This window comes from Phaseolus vulgaris, chromosome 5 (assembly GCF_051622355.1).
Source record: "Phaseolus vulgaris cultivar YP4 chromosome 5, ASM5162235v1, whole genome shotgun sequence".
Lineage (NCBI taxonomy): Eukaryota > Viridiplantae > Streptophyta > Magnoliopsida > Fabales > Fabaceae > Phaseolus > Phaseolus vulgaris.
Window position 1 is genome coordinate 37,795,896 of NC_143502.1, and position 21,243 is coordinate 37,817,138.

The following is a 21,243-nucleotide window of genomic DNA, read 5'->3' on the forward strand; positions in this document are numbered from 1 at the left end:
AAATACAGGAACTAAAATTACAACTAAGCCAAATATAAATAAACTACATTAAATAAAACCACTATAGTTTATTTGAAAATTCTTACATACTATTATGCAGATAATAAATACAATTAAAAATTTATATACTGTTATATAATATTTGTTCATTCCCTTTTTGTTTTTATTTTGGATAAATGCTATACATTCATATATATTATTTGAAAAGAAAAATTAATTACTGTAGGAACATTCTGCAATTTATAACCTTTTAGTAATTATTATAATAATTATAAAGTTAACTAATAAAATTTGAAAACTCCAATACACCGCCCATCACCACTGTCCTGCACGACGGAGTTCCGCCTCCACGCGAAACAACCGTCTGACGGAGCTCCGCCACGATCACTGTTTATAACAACCGTTCCAACGGCGCGAAGCAGCCGTTCAGGTAGCTGACAGTCCTCACCTACCAGATTTCACTGGAAAATCCACCAACAGTGGGTTTCTTCTTCAATTTTTTATTTATTGAAAGCAGTGCAGTCAATTTTTTATTGAAATTATATCTTAGACTATTGTGCTTTCAGCACGTGGTTGCTTTAGTGTTGAGTCCACTCCTTACACAGTTATTCACTATATATGAATTCTGAAAACCAATTGCATTTGCTTGTTTCATGAAGGTTTAACACGATAGAATAGAGAAGGATTATTATTTTTTGCTGCCTCCTGATACTATCCCCTTCCAGCTTAAATTATCAGGTATGGATTGAACGTGTCATCATTTAGGAGGGGGAAGAATAGCTTAATGGGAAAATTATAGGGATCGTTCACAATTTTTAATTAAAATTTCTTGAAACAACGATTAATCTGTATTTGCAATTGGTGCTCTGTAGTTAGCATTATTGCCTGGAGAAGAAAACTCGCCATGGAACCAACTTGTGCTGCTCGTGCCATGGAATGGAGCATTCAACTTGAAATGGGCCTCCGTTCTGCAAAACCTGGTTATTAATTCTCTTCTTTCATCCTTTTTTTTTTCATCATTATGTTCCCCTTTGTTCCTCTGAAAGTTGGGCTATATAAATAACGGTGCCTATTCAAATAATGCCTCATTCACTGTGTATTATCATTCCATACAAAGCCTTAAATTAAAACTGTTATAGTTTTTGTGTTATTTTCTTGTTTTGTTTTTATGGTTTTTGAAATTTATCACTGTCAGGTGCTCTTGTCAAAGCCATATTGGAAATGGAGCCTCGACTTTGGCAATGGAGTATAGAGCCCGAATCTGGTGTTGCTTCCTGTGCTATGTTTGGTCTTCTTCCAGGCGATGATAGAATATTTGCCAATGCTATCCTCTTGCGCCTTGCTGATGCCTTTAGGGGTGGTGACATAGACACCAGACTTTCAGTTGTTAGGGTTTTCTTGTCTGAATGGAAACTTCGCAATAAGGAGAAGACAAAGCAGTGCAAAGGGTTGCTGTCAGATGCAAGAGTAGCTAATCACTTGGAGTTGTTAAATAGAGTGAAATCTGTTTTTGATAGTGGGGATTTGGAGTCGAAGGCACTGGCTTTGGTTTTGTTTGGTTGCTGGGCTGATTTTCTGAAAGACAATGCTCAGATTCGATACTTGATATTTTCTAGCCTTGTTTCTGCTCATGACTGTGAGGTAAAATAAGTACCTTAGTGTTGCTGTTGTTTTAGATGTCTGATTTCTTTCATATTGACGTCTCTTGAATAGATATGTTTACTTGATTTCCTACCTGAGTACCTAAATGAGGTCTCAAAAATATTTTCTGTTAAATTATATTGTAAGTGAGAAACTACAATCTTAATTTGATTTACATGACTCTACATGGATGGATTGACACATGATAGTGATTGCTTGATTGGATATCATTTTTCCTTTACATTTAATAAAATGTGGAGGTTGACTGCCTTGGAATATTCTCCTAATTTTCTTTAATTGTGAATTCTAACTTGTTTACGTGATAAATCATAAGGTAATTATAACTAATTAAAGAAAACAACTTGGAATACACTTTTATTATAATAAAATTCCAAGTTGTTATAATAATTGTGAAGACACTTTTATTATAACTAATTTTCTGTATCAATACATCTGAAATGCTGGGTTGAGATTTCACAGGTGAAAGCATCCTTGTATGCCACTGGTTGCCTTTGTGAGATATCAGATGATTTTGCATCTATTTCAGTGGAGATGCTATTTAATATAATGAATTCATCTTCAGTGTCTTTGCCAGTAAAGTTGGCTGCTGCCCGAGTTTTGGCAAAATGCAAATCCTCTTATTCCGTTGCACATAGAGCATAAAAGGTATTTGATAATTATATATGCAATGACAGCTATAATATTGTGCGACTTTCTGGCTAATGTTGCAACTATTATGGTCTTGTTTATCTGTATTTCTAATAACTGTGATTTTTTCTGTTTCTGCATGTCTATGTTGTCTTCCTTTAGTTTTTCCTAGGGACGTGATTAACAAGATACCAAGTGGAAACAAGGTGGCCTAGAGTAATTATGAAGAAAATACCTTGATTTTTTCTTGTTGAAGTGGAGTTCTAATTTTTTTGAAATTGGCTCATCTAGTTTATTGTAAATATTTCTTGACATTGTGCCTCAACTAGCAGTAATAAATCATAACACTAAGCTTACATCAAATGTGTGAAGATTAGTTCAGTAAAATCTTGTCAAGGTTCCTAAACCGCCAAACTTGACCTGATTGTCGAGTAGAAAATGTGCATTTCCAGCATGTGATGGATAGTGTTAGTTGAACGTCTAGTCTCATAGCTTCTATTGAGATTAGTATCGTCTGGAGCAGCTGTCTAAGTAATATTTCTAGTAAGAAGTGGAAGACACTATTCATGTGCTGTGCCTCTCCACATGTTTAGGTGCATTTTATAGTAGTTGGTTACAGTAGTTGTATGCTATATATAGGAATCTGTAACAACAGTTAAACTAACTGAGAGTTGTGTGAGTTCAATTGTAAAATCAATAAACTGTGAGAGTTGAGCAAAAGATCACTGAGAGAGAAACTTCGTGTTATAATCTTTGTGCATAGTCAATTTTGTCATTGATGTAGATTGAAGTTCAGTAACACTTCAATTGAACTACGTTATTTCTGTATCTGATTATTTCTCGTTCTTCCTTTGTTTACCTTCTATCATTTATTTTTGTGGCTTCTCTCTGTTATGTATTAGTATTTATGTGGTAGACTGTTCTGTAGTGAATTTGCTTGAGTTATCCACAACAAAGTGAAATGAGGACACCTCTTCCACTAATTTATAATGCATTATCCAGTTCAATTTAATCAAAAGTCTAGGACTACTAATTGTTGATTATGGAACAATGTATTCTGGTGTGTTGCTCCCTTGTTGCCATAGAACAATTAAGTTAGAGAATTGAATTTTTGTTTGAAACTAATACTGTAACGTTATAAGAAAATAGAAATGAGAACTAATTCTTGCAGTACAGTGCTGATATATATTTTTTATTGCCCAATGAGCTCTCTGCACTTTGTGCCTTGGTTCAATATCCAAACTTAATAGCATTGCAAAATAACATAACAATTATTAAGTTTTTAGCCTACCTAAAGAAATTTGTTACTTTATTTTTTGTCTGTTTCATTATTGGAACAATCATATTTGGTTTTCTGATATGATGATTGATTTAATGCAGGCAGGTATGGAGTTGGTACTAAATTCGTCAGATGAAGATTTTATGGTTGCTATGCTATACTCACTCTCAAAACTTGCTTGCATTTTAATTCCTTTTACCTCTTGTCAGGTATGTATCTGTCCTACTATATGATTTTGAGCATCCTAGTTGAGCAGGAGGAATGAAAGGCCACTTATTACTTTATCCTTGCTTTAGTTTCTGTTTGAAATATTTTGTGTGACCATTTGCCAAGTGTTGCTTTGTTCCTTCAACTGAGTGAGATTGTTTTAAAAGTTATCCTTAACATGAAGTTTATGAAACTCATTGCTAGATTTTTTTTCCTTTGAAAAGGGCTAGTAAACTATTTAAGGCTTTTGGTAAAATAAAGCACCAGGCAGCCAGCTTTAGCATGCATGGATGATGGTCCCAATTCAAAATATATACTATGTCTATGGTGCTTTGCTTGTGTAATTAAGTCATTTTGGATTCAGGTGGACTTTCTTCTTTTGTTTCTCAATCGAGAAAGAACTTCACATGTAAAAGAAACAACATTAAGATGCTTGCATTTTTTATTCAGAAGAGGATTGTGTGAGAACTCAGATAATTCGGGTCTAATTCGTGGGCTATTTTCCATAGTGGAGGAACCTGAAATTTTATTTCCCATTCAATATAAAGCTCTAAGAGTCTTGCACAAGGTTTGAGTTCGGTACCTGGCAAAATGAAACTCATATTTATTTCTTATGATATATGAACTTGTTTGACATGCATTAAATGATTGGCAGGTCCTTCGTTCTGTTCCGCCTTCTTCACTTCACAAGGAGCTTCGAGAATTTATGAGGCTTCAAACTGTTATTGAAAACACAAGTCAACATCCAGCCTCGAGGAACAGCTGCTTGGCCATTTGCGTTCTAGCAGATTTTTGTTGTAGGACAAAGGACAGAGCAGATATTGAGAATGTTTTTGGTTGTTCTTCCCTGCCGTCGTGTGTTATCTCTTTAATCAAAGATCATATCAAAATTTTGTTGATGCCATTGTTGGAAGGTGGTCAAAATGATCTGACAATTTGTCAGGAGCTCCAGTATCTGCTAAAGATTATTTTAACTGTTGTTGAAAGTCATCCTTCTCTTGGTTCTTTGGTACTTGATAACATAAAAGAAGTGATTGAATATTATCTTGTGACAATTGCATCTACTGACCGTGCAGTACCATCAACTCTTCTAGCTGTAAATTTGAAAGGAGAAAAGCAAAGTTCCTTTCTTGTTAAATTTCTTTCCAAAATATACAGATTTCTGGTGGCATACCTTGAAAATCTTTATGTAGTTGGTGCTGTCAATACTGAAGTGTTCAGTAAAGTGACTATTTTGGCTGAAATTGTGTGCCAGTGTAGTTTAATTAATTGCTATACACACATATTGTACCATCTGCTATTGCACACTCAACCTATTTGTGATGGCTTAGTCCATGCGAATGATGAAACACATCCTGTTAGTTGTCTTGTTAAATGCACAACGTTTGTAAACAAAGTCTTGACAGGAACAAATGGCTGGACTGCTTACAAGGTTGGTGCTCATGCTGCGTGTCAGGGTGAATGGTTGCTAGCTACTACTGTATTCAGGTCATTAATAGAGAAAGTGAAGTCTAATTCTTGCTGTAGCTGGTTAAAAACATTGTTCCATTATTCTAATTCTGAAGACAAAATCCAACTTCTTAGGCAGCCAAAACAGGGAACCACATCAATGGAGTTGGCGGGGACTATCAAATTTCCTTTAACACATGATTACAAGGACGATACACATCCAAGACTTGCCAGGAATATCAATGATTGTAATTACTATGATCAGCTTAATCACTCTCATGTGGAAGTATGCTCTTCCTTGAAAATTTTGGATGCCTCTGTAACAAGTTCTCAAGCATTTTGTTTTCAGAGGTGGTTTTTATCATTAAGAGCTAGAGTTTTGGAAAATTTAGTTGGTGCGGTTAAAGCTTTGGGGGTAGTTTCATTGAATGTGGATCAAAATTTAAATCAGGTAGAGATTGAGAGTGGTGATAAGCTTCAATTCCCGAAGTCTTATCAAGATATTACTCAAGTTTCCTTACAGAAACTGTTCAGACTAGCAGAAGAATTTGATCTACTTAGAGCATCTTTCATTGGGATGGACAGTGAAAGTTCTGAAGTCCTTGCAGCTCATGGTCTGAGTTCTTCAGTATTAGCATTTGTAACTGCTTTTGGAGTGTCTAATATAGACCAAGATTCTCAGAGAATTTTTATTGGTGACAAAACCTCTAGTAATTTACAGGCTTTGACAATACAAAATTTAAGGAGGCTATTTTGGTGTGTGGATCATGGAACCAGAGCGAGTTTCTCTTTGCTGTTGAATTATTTTGACCTAAATGAGATCTGTTTATCCCCAGGATCCGGTTACCGAACTTGTAGCATTGCCTACAAAGACAGAGAGGTGCTCAATGTTTGTAGTTATGCTGTCTCTAGTGCTGTCTGCTTGCTTCAGAAAACTGGATCTCAGTTTACCAAGAATGCTTTGTCACTAGTTTCTAATACTCTAATAAAATTGATGCACATTCATCTTCGGATTCCAAAGTACTTCTTCAAAGTAAGGTGTGTGTATCAATTATTCAATGGAATCAGTGTAAACTTTTTAATGAAAGTTTAAATGAATATGTAGTTTTTTATTATGATGTAATTTTTATTGTAATGATCCTCACATGCACTATTGTTTTTTCCTTCAATATTCTCCCTTATCTTCCTTTTCATGTCAAAATGAATCATATAAACTTTAAACGAAAGGAATTGAATAGTTTGCTTTTGCATTTGTTTTATCGGAGTCTCAAGAAATGGTTTCCCAATTTTGTTAGTATTTTAAGCTGAATTAGTTTTTCTTTTGTTGTTTAATAGATGTTCTCTTTGTTGTGAACCTTTACACGTTTAGTGCTCTCTGATTTTATGATGTAGTCTCCTTATATGCAAATCTAGAACTGCTGTAGTCCGTTTAAGTTCTTAATTTGATCAAGCCACGACCAAGAGTTCGCAATTTGGTGTTTGTTTATGTTTCCTAACACTTAAAAATACGGTGTTGAAATATTTGTTTTGCATTATTTGTGCAGACCATTCATTGGGTCAGAACTTTTTCTCCACAATGAGGACTCTGGTAATGGGGTTGAAATATCTGTTTCGCAAGGCTCCCACATCACATTGAATATTTGTCTTCAATTGAAGAATGTGCCACCAAACCTTGTGGTTAAGTCAACTAAGTGTTATTGCATCCTTCATTGCAGTACGTCATTCCTCGTCCCATGTGGACAAACCTTGGGGCACTCGCAATCTAGATCTGAAGCTTGGAAAGATGATGAAATTGTTGAACTGAACCAGAAGTTGGTTTGCCATGTCTTGGATGGTGTGGCAGGCAAGAGGAGAATTTCTATGCAGAGTAGGGGCCATGGTAATAGTATGGCTGTGGAGACAATAATGGATTTTAGACCTAATGATAAAGGGCAGGGGTTTTCACATTGCTCACTCGACGTGTCTAACTTTCCCGTGGGTTCTTATAGAATCAAATGGCATAGTTGTCTGGTTGATAGTCAAGATTCCTATTGGAGCCTCCTTCCTTTGAACCCAGGACCTGTATATTTTGTTACAAAACCCAGAGTTGGCTAATCTGCTAACAATTTCATAAAGCATATCCATTAAAATAAATATTATTCCTATGAAGTATGCTCACTTTATGGCCAACCGATCCTGAAGGTTAGTCCATTTTTTATCACTCTTAATTTTCTGCTTCAATTTATGGCTACAATTCCTTCATGTTGCTGATAATATCAACTGTCTCATTAGCTGCTATACAGTGAACTTGGGCTTTATCCACTTTGAGACTGCTTTTTAAGCTACTGCTTCGTAGCAATTTTGTTTCTTTATGATTGGGTACTCATTTCAGAATCCAAATGCTCAGCATTCAATTCTACTGCAACCTAACTTAGTCAGGTGTGTTCTTCATTTAAGGAAAACATAAGAAAACTTCTGAGTTATTACATAGTGTGTCGTAGTAATTGTGGCTGCGTAGTTGGATTTCACTGATTCTGTTTCATTGAATGTGAACCATCAAGGATGGCTCTTTTTTGGGAAGAAAGAAAGAACTGGATTTGGTAAATAAATGGGCCTTTGAAAATGAGAAGATCATTCATGGAAAACTGCCTGGCGGAATTGACAACACAGTAAGTGCATATGGTTCACCATGACCGTTGTGCTACAAAATTCCATAAACTTCTATTGATTTGTATTATATTGATAGATTATTTTTAACAAGTCTCTTTGCATTTTCTTGTATTGAAGTTAAATTGAGTGCTTGCTAGCTTTCATTCATTGAGAAGTGTGGAAAGGAAACTGCCAATGATGCTTTACAGGATTGAAACCAGAACTTTGGAATCAGAGGGTTAAATTTTATTAACAAATTAAGGACGACTCTTTATAAAAACAAATTTTTATGCATATCTCTCTGAAAGGAGTAGAACAGCAATATTTGGAGCAGAACGTCATTAACAATGATTCTTGTATATAAAACAAGTTTCCCTTAGTTGTTAAAATTTTGCAGGCATATTTGTTCTTTCTAATAAAGATGGCTTAAACATAGTAGATGGGCTGTTACATTACATGTAATTGATTCCTTTAGTGTCATGCTTTGTGGCTGACACCCGCTTGATATATTCCTTATCAATATGAATATTCATCTTATTTATTATATTCCTTATCAATATGAATTCCTACTTCTGAATATCCACTATTTACATTCATGGTTATTTTCATATTGGCATTAGGTGTCCTCTAAATCAACTGATTTTTTTTTCTTGATTGTTACTAGTGACTTGCAAATTTGTAGGCACTTCAGTTGCAGTTATATGTTCTGAGGTGTCTTCATGAACAGCTAGAGGTATATTTGCTATATCTTATAACTTATTGGCTACTATCTCTTTACGTTCTCCAAACCTTGCTGGTTCGTACTTAGTACTTCATTGGTATAGTCTCTTCGCACTGTTCTCTGATTTCAAATTTTCTTTCGATATACTTTACTGGTTCCTGACCCTACTAATCATTAATTGATGTTTCAACTAGGAAAATACTGTCTTCATTCCTTTTTTTGTTACATAATCTCCGTCTTGTATGTCTAATGGATGATTCCTCATCTTTCTTAGAGATTGTACTGTGGCAACTGTTTCGTCATGTGAATCAATTGCTAGGCCTCGCAGCTGCTTGCACAGTGGAACTTGCTCATAAAGTTGAGTCCCCTTTTTCAAAATTTCACATTAATTAGGTATATGACTATTATAGTATTTAAGTGCATATCACACCATATTTTTGTGAGATTGAGTTAGACTTCAAATTAATTTTTTTTGTGATGGTATCATAATGTATTTTAGATCCATTAACAGTATTATCCCTATACCAAGTTCATTAGTGCTGGATGTGAGAAAGATAGGAAATCTCTGAAAGTTGATTTTTAATGGTTTTGGTTTGCATCTGTCACTTGTTCATGTTCTCAAGTGAATGGTAACTAGTATTGTTATTTCCCCATGCAACATCAGCAACTGGTGTAACTTTGTTTAAATAATATTTCTCAGGACTAATTGAATCTTCCAAATTTGTGGGGGTGCAGGCCCAAGGCAGAGCTAGAGTTAGTAGTTATAATGGTAAAAAATATGGTTAAAAGTCCAGTACTTTATTTGAAGAGTGAAGAAAATTGTCACTGGCCCCACCACTCATTCCTGTATGTTTCATACCCCAGCTGTTTACATGATTTGGATCCGTGTTAAGGTCAATGGACTTCTGCCACAGGGAGCTGGTGATACCTTGTAAAGAGAGTAAAAGAGTATCATACATAATGGGAATAACTATCTAACCTGTTCTTGCCGAAAATTGATCTGGAGAGCTCCAAGATGGAATAAGGAAGTTCTCTCTGGAGACCTTGCTTTGACTGATCGCCAGAAAGAGGAGGGTGTTTACTTACAAAAGATCCTTTAATGCTTAAGTTAGTAAGAATACTTAAGTATGATAGTATGTAGTAAAATATGGATAGGATATATTTCCTGGGAGATGTTCATATTTCTAGGCCTTTGGATAATGACCGACTTTAAGATAGCCATTATGATTATTAATCAACCGTTTGTCTTCATGAAGAGTCACCATTGGCTGGTTATGAAATTAAGAGTTCGATTACCAAATTAAGGATGAGAAGAGATACAAGTGGATCGATAAAATGTAAGGAAAAATTTGATTTTTCCCCATTTCAAACCTTAGTGGGTTATGGGAGGAAGGTGTATATAAACTGTCATTGACCTCGACTCTTAAGTGATGGATATTGGGTGTACTAGGGTCAATACCCATATGATATATTATTCGTTTTGGAGTTTGAAGTTTCGTCACAATTTTATCCTTAAAAGGTCCATTGATAGGTTAAGAGAGGAAAGTGTATATAAACTGTCATTGGCCTCAACTCCTAAGTGATGTGATGTGTATCGAAACTTAACCCAATTAGTGTTCATGGCCAAACACTGAAAGCTCAATAAACTAATGCTCACACTTAGCTTTTGACATTTTACAACTCCTAAGAGTATGTAACACTTATCTTGGATATTAGTAAACTTTTTATTCCATCTCCAATGGTGTATGTTATTGCTAATGTATTTGGTTTAGTACATGAAAGCATTTTTTTTTCTCTTTTTAGAAAACCCTTAATTTGTTTCCAAACTTATAATTTGTTGAGGCTGAAGTATTTGAAAGTTATTGAGACAATGCATATAAATATAATACAACTTAATCTTAACCGTTTTAAAAGTTTAATAATTTTGTCTTATAACGGTACACTTTTTCATTTTAATCATTGTCATCCTAACAAACTTTTATTATTCTGTTCTATATTTAGTGAATTCTATTTAAATATTTAACTGTTTTTTTTAATTTGATATTCGTCCTTAGAAACACATTATTATTTCTTACAACGATGTACTTACCGTAAAAATTCATTAATGTCTTTCAAAAGAAAAGAAACCTAATTTACTCGAAAGTGATTAAAGATTTAGTCTTCTTGCAGGTTACAATAACATTAACAATGATTATATTTCCACTTTAAATAGAATATCTAGCCAATTCATCGTGCATTTTCATCATTTTAGAACCAAGAATGTCATGTATATATTCTTTTCTTTTTCTTTTTTCCTTTTGAAGAAGATGACGACATTCCTTAATGTTCTTTTTGTATTATAGATAATCTTAAAATTCATAATTCTTCCACCATAATTTATAGAATAAGTTCCATTTTAAAAAGTACATGTCCTTATCCAATGCTTTTTTTGTGTCGTTTATGAAGAAAAATCAATAAACTAATTGTATAAGATTTGTTTACCATAGATCAAATATAAAGTTTAGCGAGATAAACCAAAAGAATTTATCATGATAAACTAAATTAATGCTGATAAAAAAAATGATAAACTAAATTAAGAAGTTTATTAAAGAAATTCAAGAAAAAAACTTAGTAATAGGCAAATTATTTTTCATCCCATTCAAGCAACTTTTTGTGCCATTTAAAATTCACTCACACTACTCTTCAACATCATCAAGTAATCTAGTAATCTTTTCCACAAGATAACAATTAATACATGAAAGTTTATTTTCGAATATTTTGTTCAAATTATCTATTTAGAGAGGTGTTTTTTTTTTCTTCCTACTTTTACTTTTAATTAACTTTGTAAACCATATTTTATTGTTATTTTTTTCCAATTTTTCCTTGATCTCTCGACAACCTTGTTTCATTTTTTCAAGACTTTCTTTCTTCCTTTAAAATCACCATTTATATATTTAAACTCATTAATTTTTTTTTTTTTCAATTAACACTACAAAAAATTATTAAATAGAAACTAATTTTATAAAAAAAAATAAGTAGTCATTATATTGACTAAATCAGATACTATTTTATAAACTAAAATATCATTGGTATCTAAAGTAGTTTCTATTATTAATAAATAGTTTCTAAATTGATACCTCATTAGTTACCAAGGTTTAACTACCAATTTGACTTTGATTAAACTCAAGTTTACTAAGGCTTGGGCTGACTCGACTCAATCTAGGGTTGAGTTGGACTCTAGCTCGAGCTAGCTCTAACTCAACTCAATTTGAGTATGAGCAAAATTGGTTACATTTAGGTGTGAGTTACACTTAAGCCTGAGCCGACTCTGACTCAACTTGACATGGTTCTGAGTCGAATCAGCTTGACTTGAACTCGAGCTAACTCTAACTCGAATCATCCTAAGCCTAGGCTGACTTAACTTGACTTGGGTTCGAGCCAAATTGACTTGACCTGGGTCAAGGTCGAGTCTACTCGACCTGAGTATGGGTTGAATCAATTCAACCTACTCCTAAGCCCACTCGACTCGACTTGGGTCAAGGTCAAATTGATTCGACTTGGGCCTGAGCCGACTCGACTTGATCTCGACTCGGTCGAATTCTCTCAACCTTGCCCTCTTGCCAATTTAGCTTGATCCAAGAAACTTGGGTTGATTCAACTCAAATTGGTCCCGGGACAATTTGGCTAAAACCTAGGCTTGGGCTCACTTAGCTTGACCTATACTCGAGCTAACTTAGCTCGACCTAGACCAAAACTACTAGAGCTTGAGCTAGAACTGGGATGACTCATCTTGACTTATGCCTATGCCCACTTAGCTTAATTTGGGTCTGGGTCTATTCAGCTCGACTCATACTAGGTCAACTCAACTATACCTGGGTTGGGCTGACTGTGCTTAAGCTAGACTGGGTCAACTCGATTTGACATTGGCCTAGGTCAATTTGACTCTAATTAGGTAAAGGCCCACTCAACTTTATCTAGGCCTGAACTGACTTTGCTTAACTTGGGCCCAACTAACATGAATCGACATGAGCTTGGACTAACTCAACTTAGGTCCAAGCTAGAATTGAGCACGAGCTAAGTTTGACTAGACTCGACCTAGACCGATTCGAATCGACTTGGCTTTGGGCCGAATTAACTCGATGTGTGTCCAAATCGAATCAACTTGACCTGAACATAGGTCGACTGGACTCGACCTATGCCTGGGTTAACTAGACTTGACCTGGGTTCAAGCTGAATCGAGTCGACCTTCTCTTGGGTCAACTCGACTCGATATGTGCCCCAACCTACTTGTCTCGACCTGAGCTCGATCCGGTGCTACCTTACTTATGTCTGACTCAGTCTACTATTCCATAACTTGAAACGATTGATACACACATTGATTTTGAATTTTTAAATGTAAAAAATATTCAATCTATATCCAATCCAAATCTAATTAAATTGATTAGATTTAAAATTCAAAAAATATATATTTAAATTTAAGACAAATTCATTTAAATAGACTTAAAGTAATATAGATTTAGACAATTATGAATTAACACTACAAGAAAATCATGAAATAGAAACCAATTTGTAGAAACCAAAATAATTAGTTGCAATAGTAACTAAATTAGATACTATTTTAGAAACTAAAAAGAAATTTGGTTTCTAAACTAGTTTCTATTATTTTCTATTATTGTTAAATAGTTTCTAAATTGGTATCTAATTAGCAACCAAGGTTTTTGCTACCAAATTTAGAAACTAAATAATTGGTAGTTAAAACCTTAGTTGCTAATTAGATACCAATTTAGAAACTATTTAACAATAATAGAAAATAATATAAACTAATTTAGAAACCAATTTTTTTTTTAGTTTCTAAAATGGTCTCTATTTTAGTTCCTATTATAACTAATTATTTTGGTCTCTACAAATTTGTTTCTATTCCAAGATTTTTTTTAGTGTAAATTTGACAATTTGAATATTTTTTTCACCTTTAATTATAAATTTATAAAAAGATTAAAAACTTTAAATATACTTTATAATATATATATATATATATTATTTTTTGATTAAAACAAATACACTCCACAACAATCCTTAATTAAGTATACGTTTTACTAATATATAAACTTTAAAATAACATGTTACATACATATTCTTATTTTTCCTTTTACATGTCTTTTCACTTTAACTAAGAGGGATAGTCCTATCGTTATCATTGATTATTCAAGCTATAATTATTGTGACGGTTAGAGAATAATAACAAATTAATGAAACCTTATCTTTGCTCTTCAATATTAAGTTATATTATTTAAAGCATATATGTGCATCCATGATAATGTTGTCTAGTTACTCATGGAACTTAAAAAAATGCTCCCATAACATCACAACTTAATTTTTTTTTTATTGAATGTTGACTTCATAGCAAAAAAGAAAGATGAAGCCAAGCACTAAATATGTGATGCCGAGATGCATATGGGTGGCTACCAAACTTAACTGGGGGAATCCATAACGAAAATGCACAGTTCTTGGAAAAGACTCAGTTTAATTTGTTAATTACCTCAAAAATATTAAATATACCATGGATTTGATGGAAAACCATATGCATGAGATTCTACAACTATGATTAATCTAATTAACAATTAAATGAGAATTCAAGTGAGGGATGAAGCTAGGTTATCTAGCTTGAAAAGTTCATAATGTAATTTAAGCCTTGAATATATTTGGTATGAAGGCATAGAAAAAGTGGTGTATTTTGAGTAAGATGAATATATATATAATAATTTAGAAGTATGTAGGTAGTAAGTGATTAGAATAGTGCAACATCAAAGAGGAATATGAATAGTGTAATTAAGAGGGCAATACTTTAATGGTTGTGGTGTTCCTGAAAGAGCCATCCACTCTCCTCAGTGTCTTATTTTTCAATATCAAAAGTGCTCATTCCATCTGAATCTTCTTTTCTGTGAAATCACCATAACCACTACCTTTCATTTGTTAATTTCTGACTTATATATGTATATGTATATATGGGTGGAATAACTTTATACTCCAAACTCTGCTTAAATTATTGGCAATGTTACTACTAATGTTTAATTTGGGAAGGTTCTAATATCAGTCATGAGAGGAATTTTAGCTTTTGAATACCATGATTGGAAATGGTCATATAATTTCCTCGGTTTAACGATGCTTGGAACCTCAAATTCTCTGCACATCTCTAAGAAATATTATCCAATTTCGGAATCACTGCTACGTTCTAGCTAGCTTCACCCCTAACATATATATATATAATTCACATTCAAAATCAGTTTTGACCCTAAAAAAAATTAACACTGACTCATTCCAATATTTTTCTTATTATAAGTACTCAGTATATCTAAAGTTTGCACTAGTAACGAAAATCAATTTCAAATAAAATACAGAAGAAAAAATATTTAACCCATAATTTTAATTTCACTTGAAACCATTACTGTGTAATAAATCTAATTAAGATGGCTATATACATGTCAAGATACAGTTAAAAATGTTTTTAAGAATTTCTTTAGTTGAGTATAAAAGTATAGATATTTTAATCAACATTTACTTTTTTATCACCACTTATAACAAACGCATAAACATTATTGAAATGAATGTAGCCAAACTTAGACTGAAAGAACATTATGTCTTTTTTCTTTAATAGGATTGCTCAATCATTCCAAGCATCTCATACGGAAAGATGTGCGAGAATTACTAAAATATTTCCTATTTCTTAGATTTTTTTCTGTAGATTTCAAATTAAAATTCGTGAAAGACAAGTTTTTTCTACAATTTTTTTCTATGAATTTTATAAAACTGCACAAAATAGGCCGAAATCAACCGAAAAATTGTGTCGAAAGATCAGACCAAAAAGTTAAATAAAAAAAAAAAATTAGTTACGGTAGCAAAATTCATAAAACAGACTAAAATATACAGATGTATGTTTAAAAAAATATTATGTGTAAAAAGAAAATATCCAAACAGCTTCTAAGCCCAATAAGAGAACCTTATAAATAGATGTTTAACTCAAGAGGTAAGTAGAGTGAATTTATTCGATAATTATATAAAATTGATTCTGACTTTGACATCAGAGCGTTTTGCAGGTACACACACCCCATGAGAGGAGACCGAGATGAAAAACTTAAGACTCAATTGATCCAATCCAGTTAAGTAAGTTTACCAGTTATCTAGGCCCAATCTCAAGTCAAAAGAAGAGTGGACTAAAAGCCTAACCCGAGAAAGGAGACCGAAAGAATAAGGAAGATCGAGAAGTCGACACTTTTTATAAAAAGGAGTTTTGTTTCTAAAGTCTTGTAAGAACCCTTAAAAAAAATTACAAAATAATCTAGCAATAAAGATATTAATAAAAAAATAATATTTTAAAAAAATGGTAAGCTAAAGAAGTTTGCTCCTCTACTTGAAAGAGTACTTGAACTCTTTACAAAAGAGATCCTTTTCACATCTTCAAACCACGATTTCCTCATTAGAGTCTTTATAGATTAAAGTGAAGTGTTTGAGAACATATTAACCAGAGCAAGATAAAATTCTCCCACTTTCAATATCAGTATACAATTTGTTTGGTTTGAAAGGAACCCAATTCATTTCAAAATACATTCAATTGAAAAAACAATTCCCTAAAAGAATTTTTTTATCCAGTTCAGATAAACAGATTTCTAAACTGATCAGCACAACACAACCTAAGACATGGGCTTCGATAACAGAACTAGAAATGGTGTATTTACCCCTTCTTCATGTGTTTAAAGGAGTTGTTCTCAAGTTCGAGAGAAATATTGTTAGATCAATCACCACATCTGAGATATTGTCTGTTTTGAAAATTGGTATTTCGTTACGGTTTTGTCCTTAAAAGAAGTTTCGGTGGATTCGATCCTGAGTGATGTAGAACTATATTGATGAACTGGAACAAGCTTCAATGAAGATCTAAGGGGAGTGAATTGCTCCTAGCTGAAGGGCTTGGGCCAATATATTTCTACAGACAGCGTCACTATTCCAACCTCAAGCCTAAGAGATAGTATCGTAAAGATAAATCATCGCATCCGATGTATTCTTGTCCGTTCTAAAAGTCGATATTTTATCACATTTTTTTTAAAACGTTTTAGTGAGTTGGAAGAAAAATGAATATATAATCTGCCCTTACCACTCTCAGACGTCAAATCAAAGGCTGAAAAACAACTGCAATTAAAAGCAAACCAGAGCAGTATTTACATCACATTCCAACTTATGCTCCAGGTATTATACAGATACGGCTCACCAAATTATGCTCAATATATAGCACCACGCTTCCTTTTACTCTGTAATGCTTTGCTGCATCAGTTTCTTTATAAAAAACTGAACAAAGGTCAATGGTCTCGAATTATTGTGCTCAAGGTTTTGATTTTGGATTACCATTGAATGTCTAATCTGTGTATGAAAACCCAAAAGACTAGGGGGAATGTTAGTCCATATATTCACAGGGAATTTCTTGATAATTGCATTGAATGGAGAGAAACTTAACTTTTTGTGTTTTGTAATTGTACATCCTTTAAATGTTCAAATTTTATCAACATTAAAGTCGTTTTTATTGATCACTCATCCAACCTTATAATAGAAAAATTGTTTCCATTTTCATAATTGCAAAATAAAATTACATCATTTTGACAAAATACTCCTTTATATATATATGAACATGATTGATTTTTGAAAAATAAAGATTATTGACACTCCAAACGATAACTCTTTATAATAATATAATAATATATTGAATTAAAAAATAAAAATAAAAATCATTAAAATATTAATTTATTAAATTGTTAAGTAAATGTTACAATTTCAAAGTACGGGTAGTCTTGTTTGAATATAACTTGACACTATGAGTGCTCTTGTTTGAATATAAATTGAATCGTTCATTTATTTAATTATATGATCAAGTTTCTCTCACATCAATATCAATATGTGTGTACTCTTTTTTAAGATTATGTTTAGCCTGTATCTTTTACTGAGAATAATCTTGAGTAAATTTATTATGTGTAACAAATTATTTTTCTTGTTGGTATTTAATTCACCTTGCTAAAATTTGAATTTGAAATTATTAATTAAGTTAGAATAATTATTGATTCCTTTACATATCGACTATAAATATTTAATGTGCCTAAAACTGTATTAATATTAAAATAAATTAAATATATTTTATTTTATATGTTATCAGTAATTTTCTAAATGTGAAAAGCAACTTCAGCCTTTTTCATAAGGTTCCACTTTTTCCCTATTCTTCAATTCTGGCTTCCCACTATGACTCCTAATTAATTAAGTATTGAAGGGATGAGCACTATAAATATAGGGTTTCTACTTCACATTCACACACACACACCAAGCCCTCAAAAGCAACAACATCAACTATTTGGTTGCCACAACTTCACTCCCACCTTCAAACTCTAGCTAGCTTTTCAACTGATCTTTCATGGCCATGAATATGATATCAACAGACCCTCTTGTTATTGGAAGGGTGATTGGAGATGTTGTGGATCCTTTCACTACAACTCTGAAAATCACTGTCTCCTACAACAATAAGCAGGTCTACAATGGTCATGAGTTTTTCCCTTCCTCAGTAACCACTAAGCCTAAGGTTCAGATTCGTGGAGGCGACATGAGATCCTTCTTCACTCTTGTACCTACTTCTTTCACCAAACTAATCCACTCTCATGCATCTCTTCAATCTTTTCATGCATCTCACTGTTCCATTTCCATGGCTTTCTTTCAGGTCATGACAGATCCAGACGTTCCAGGCCCTAGTGATCCATATCTCAGGGAACACTTACACTGGTATGACACTAAATAAATACATAAACCATCACATGCAGAGTTAGGTCTTCACTCCAGCTTATACTTTCTTGACTTGTTTTCCTTGGGTGTAGATTTTATGATTTCAAACACACTATCAACCCTACCACTATGTCCTCTAGTTCTTTCTTTCTTTTTGCTTGTAATGAATCAAGTAAAGTACATACACATGCATAAGGAAGAGCTTCAGATGCACCACATGCATAGGTGATTTCATCTGAAACAAAGTGTCTGACCATATTTAATAACTCACAGGATAGTCACAGACATCCCAGGCACAACGGACACCACATTTGGTAAGATGTTGAATCTTATTATAGACACATGCACACTTACAGAGAGAGTATATATATAACTTTCATTTAGTTTTCCCCCTTGAACATGCAATTGAACAGGAAATGAGGTGGTGAACTATGAAATTCCAAGGCCAAACATAGGAATCCATAGGTTTGTGTTCCTGCTTTTCAAGCAGAAGTGCAGGCAGGCAGTGATGAAAGTACCAAGTTCCAGGGACCTCTTTAACACGAGGAGCTTTGCAGAGGAGAATGACCTGGGGCTTCCTGTGGCTGCTGTGTTTTTCAATGCTCAAAGGGAAACGGCTGCCAGAAGACGTTGAATAATGAACCAACCAACAAAAGTGCCACATTGTGGTTATCACTAGTAAAGCCTATGTAGCTGTGGACCATGGTAGTGTCCACCAAATAAGTCTAGGTTTCTAAGGGTGTGGGGGCACCTTGTCTGGTTAAATTCGAACTTGCATGCTCAAACTCCTACCATCAACTATCCTTCCAACATTCTTGTTTTTAGTTTGGTGTGGTTTCAGTTTGTAACTGTTCAAGTTTCTATTTCACTTTCTCCTAAATTATATATGTCCGAGTAACCATGCAAGTTATTATCATATTAATCGGTGCATGTTTTAGCTGATTAAGAAATAATCGTTTTCTTAACTTTTTAAACTTCAAAAAATTAATACAACACGCACATAACTTTTAAGCTGTTAAAATATGTTAATTGCATTTGATTCCTACAACAATAAAAGTTGGTAGGCAATAAATAGGCAATAGAAAAATGCTAATGTAGACAAGGTATTTATAATATGAAAAAGAATCTTGTAATGTTCTACTTTATCCAATATTTCTATTGATTCATCTGAGGAGTGGTATTTGCTTTTTCAATCTTTTCTTTTACTCTTCTATTTCTTTATTGTTATAAATTTGATTTGAATCCATAATAACCAAAGTTGTTAATGTATTATGGTACCGTACTTATACTAAGATGTCAACACCTCTTTTTCTCTGATTCTGGGACGGAACGAAATCAAACGACATCCAAAAATGAAAGGTTATTGTTGTTACTCTAACTTCAAAGACTTCAAGGAATGACCCTTTTTCTCTTTCTCCATAATTTATAAATCCCACTCTTTAAGGGAGAAGATTCTGAAGTTCACTACCCTCTGTGCAGAGCAATATTAACCGATAGATAAAAAAAAAATAGGCATGCGTAGCAGACACAATTCCGAATTTCTGACTCCCTAAAACCCTAGCCACAAATCTAAACAGTGTTTACCTATAACAAGTAACACTTTATTGGAATGGAAACTGTATTCAACAAATATGGTATACAAGGGAAAACCAGAAAGGAAACACAACATATCCTTTTCTTGTTAGAACTGAGAAATTACTTCTAGACTTCCATCGTTTGAATAGGAAAATAGTATAGTTCTTTTAAAAGAAAGCCTTCGTTTCTATTTGAGAATTTGTACTTTATAACTTTTTCTGTAAAAGTGTGTACATTGTTGCATAAATAATATATAACTCTATAAACACTGTTAAGATTTTTTTGTAGAAACTAAACACTGTTTGTCTGCATGCAAAGCTCTGCTTAAAAAATCAATGTCAAATTATGTTTCTGTCATTGATATGTACTTTGATTCAACCTCTGGCTATTGAATGATCTCAATGTACTGAACTTCCAAGGACATTTCCGTTAAAAGAGGACTATGACCTGCAGAAAGCAGTTCTGGTTGGTTGCATCGGAATCAAGCAAAAAGAACCCTTCAACTATTCACACATCATAGGGCTGAAAATGTGTTGTGTTTTATACTCTTTGACATTAGTTTATATTTCATAATGAAGTCCACACATTTTAATTATGTATTCTAATCCATGAGTTAAACCTTCGAAGAAAAAGAAGATAGGGCTAAACCATGGTTTTGATCTCTAATCTTAAAACCGTGTTTATATTTCGTCTCTAATGAAAAAATAGTTATATCTTTCGTCTGATAAAAAATAAAATCTGTAAAGAATTTTATTAAATTTTAAAATTTCTTATTCAAACCAACCTAAAAGGAAATGAGCACTGAAATATAATTATATTTAGTTTATTTTTTAATTAAAAATATTATTATATTGTTATAAAGGGTTGTTAAATGAAAGTGGGTTACTATTTTGGGTGTCAAATAATCTTTATTTAAAGAAATATCACTCTTACTGAAATGAGGTGACAGAGGAAAGAAATATAAATAAATACGTGTCTTTAATACTCCTTTTAAAAAGTTTGTTGACAATTAAGTAAAGAGTATTGAGATGGTTATATTGATTTCACACTTAAATAAATTATTATTTTATTCTAAAAAATAGTGTAGAATAGTTATTTTTATTATTTGGAGTTTGAAATTAACTTTATTCTTATATAAGAATTTTATTTAGTTCAAACAAATAATTCCTCTGTAAACCAGTTCAAACAAATAATTCCTCTGTAAACCAATCCAATGATTTTGTGTTTGACCCATAAAATATAAGTTTATTAGTACGTTTCCATAAGAGTAGTTCGCGGGTCTACGAGTTAGTTGTTATTAGGAAATACTTTT

The 21,243-nt window shown here is 33.0% G+C and overlaps 1 protein-coding gene and 1 pseudogene across 2 annotated transcripts; both read left to right on the forward strand.

The window, feature by feature from the left end:
* The first annotated feature begins 291 nt into the window (after positions 1-291).
* LOC137835636 (uncharacterized) lies at positions 292-10,340 on the forward strand (annotated as a pseudogene). The gene is made up of 13 exons (XR_016521140.1): positions 292-479; positions 660-738; positions 873-980; positions 1,196-1,641; positions 2,122-2,307; positions 3,670-3,777; positions 4,140-4,343; positions 4,431-6,262; positions 6,769-7,405; positions 7,496-7,642; positions 7,765-7,872; positions 8,517-8,585; positions 8,848-10,340. The product of XR_016521140.1 is annotated as an uncharacterized LOC137835636 (transcript).
* A 7,551-nt stretch (positions 10,341-17,891) lies between these two features.
* ATC (centroradiali) lies at positions 17,892-19,241 on the forward strand. Its single transcript, XM_068644233.2, has 4 exons — positions 17,892-18,201; positions 18,295-18,356; positions 18,630-18,670; positions 18,770-19,241. Exons 1-4 carry the CDS (start codon positions 17,995-17,997, stop codon positions 18,988-18,990), a joined length of 531 nt encoding a protein of 176 aa, XP_068500334.1. The 5' UTR covers positions 17,892-17,994; the 3' UTR covers positions 18,991-19,241.
* The last annotated feature ends 2,002 nt before the right edge of the window (positions 19,242-21,243 follow it).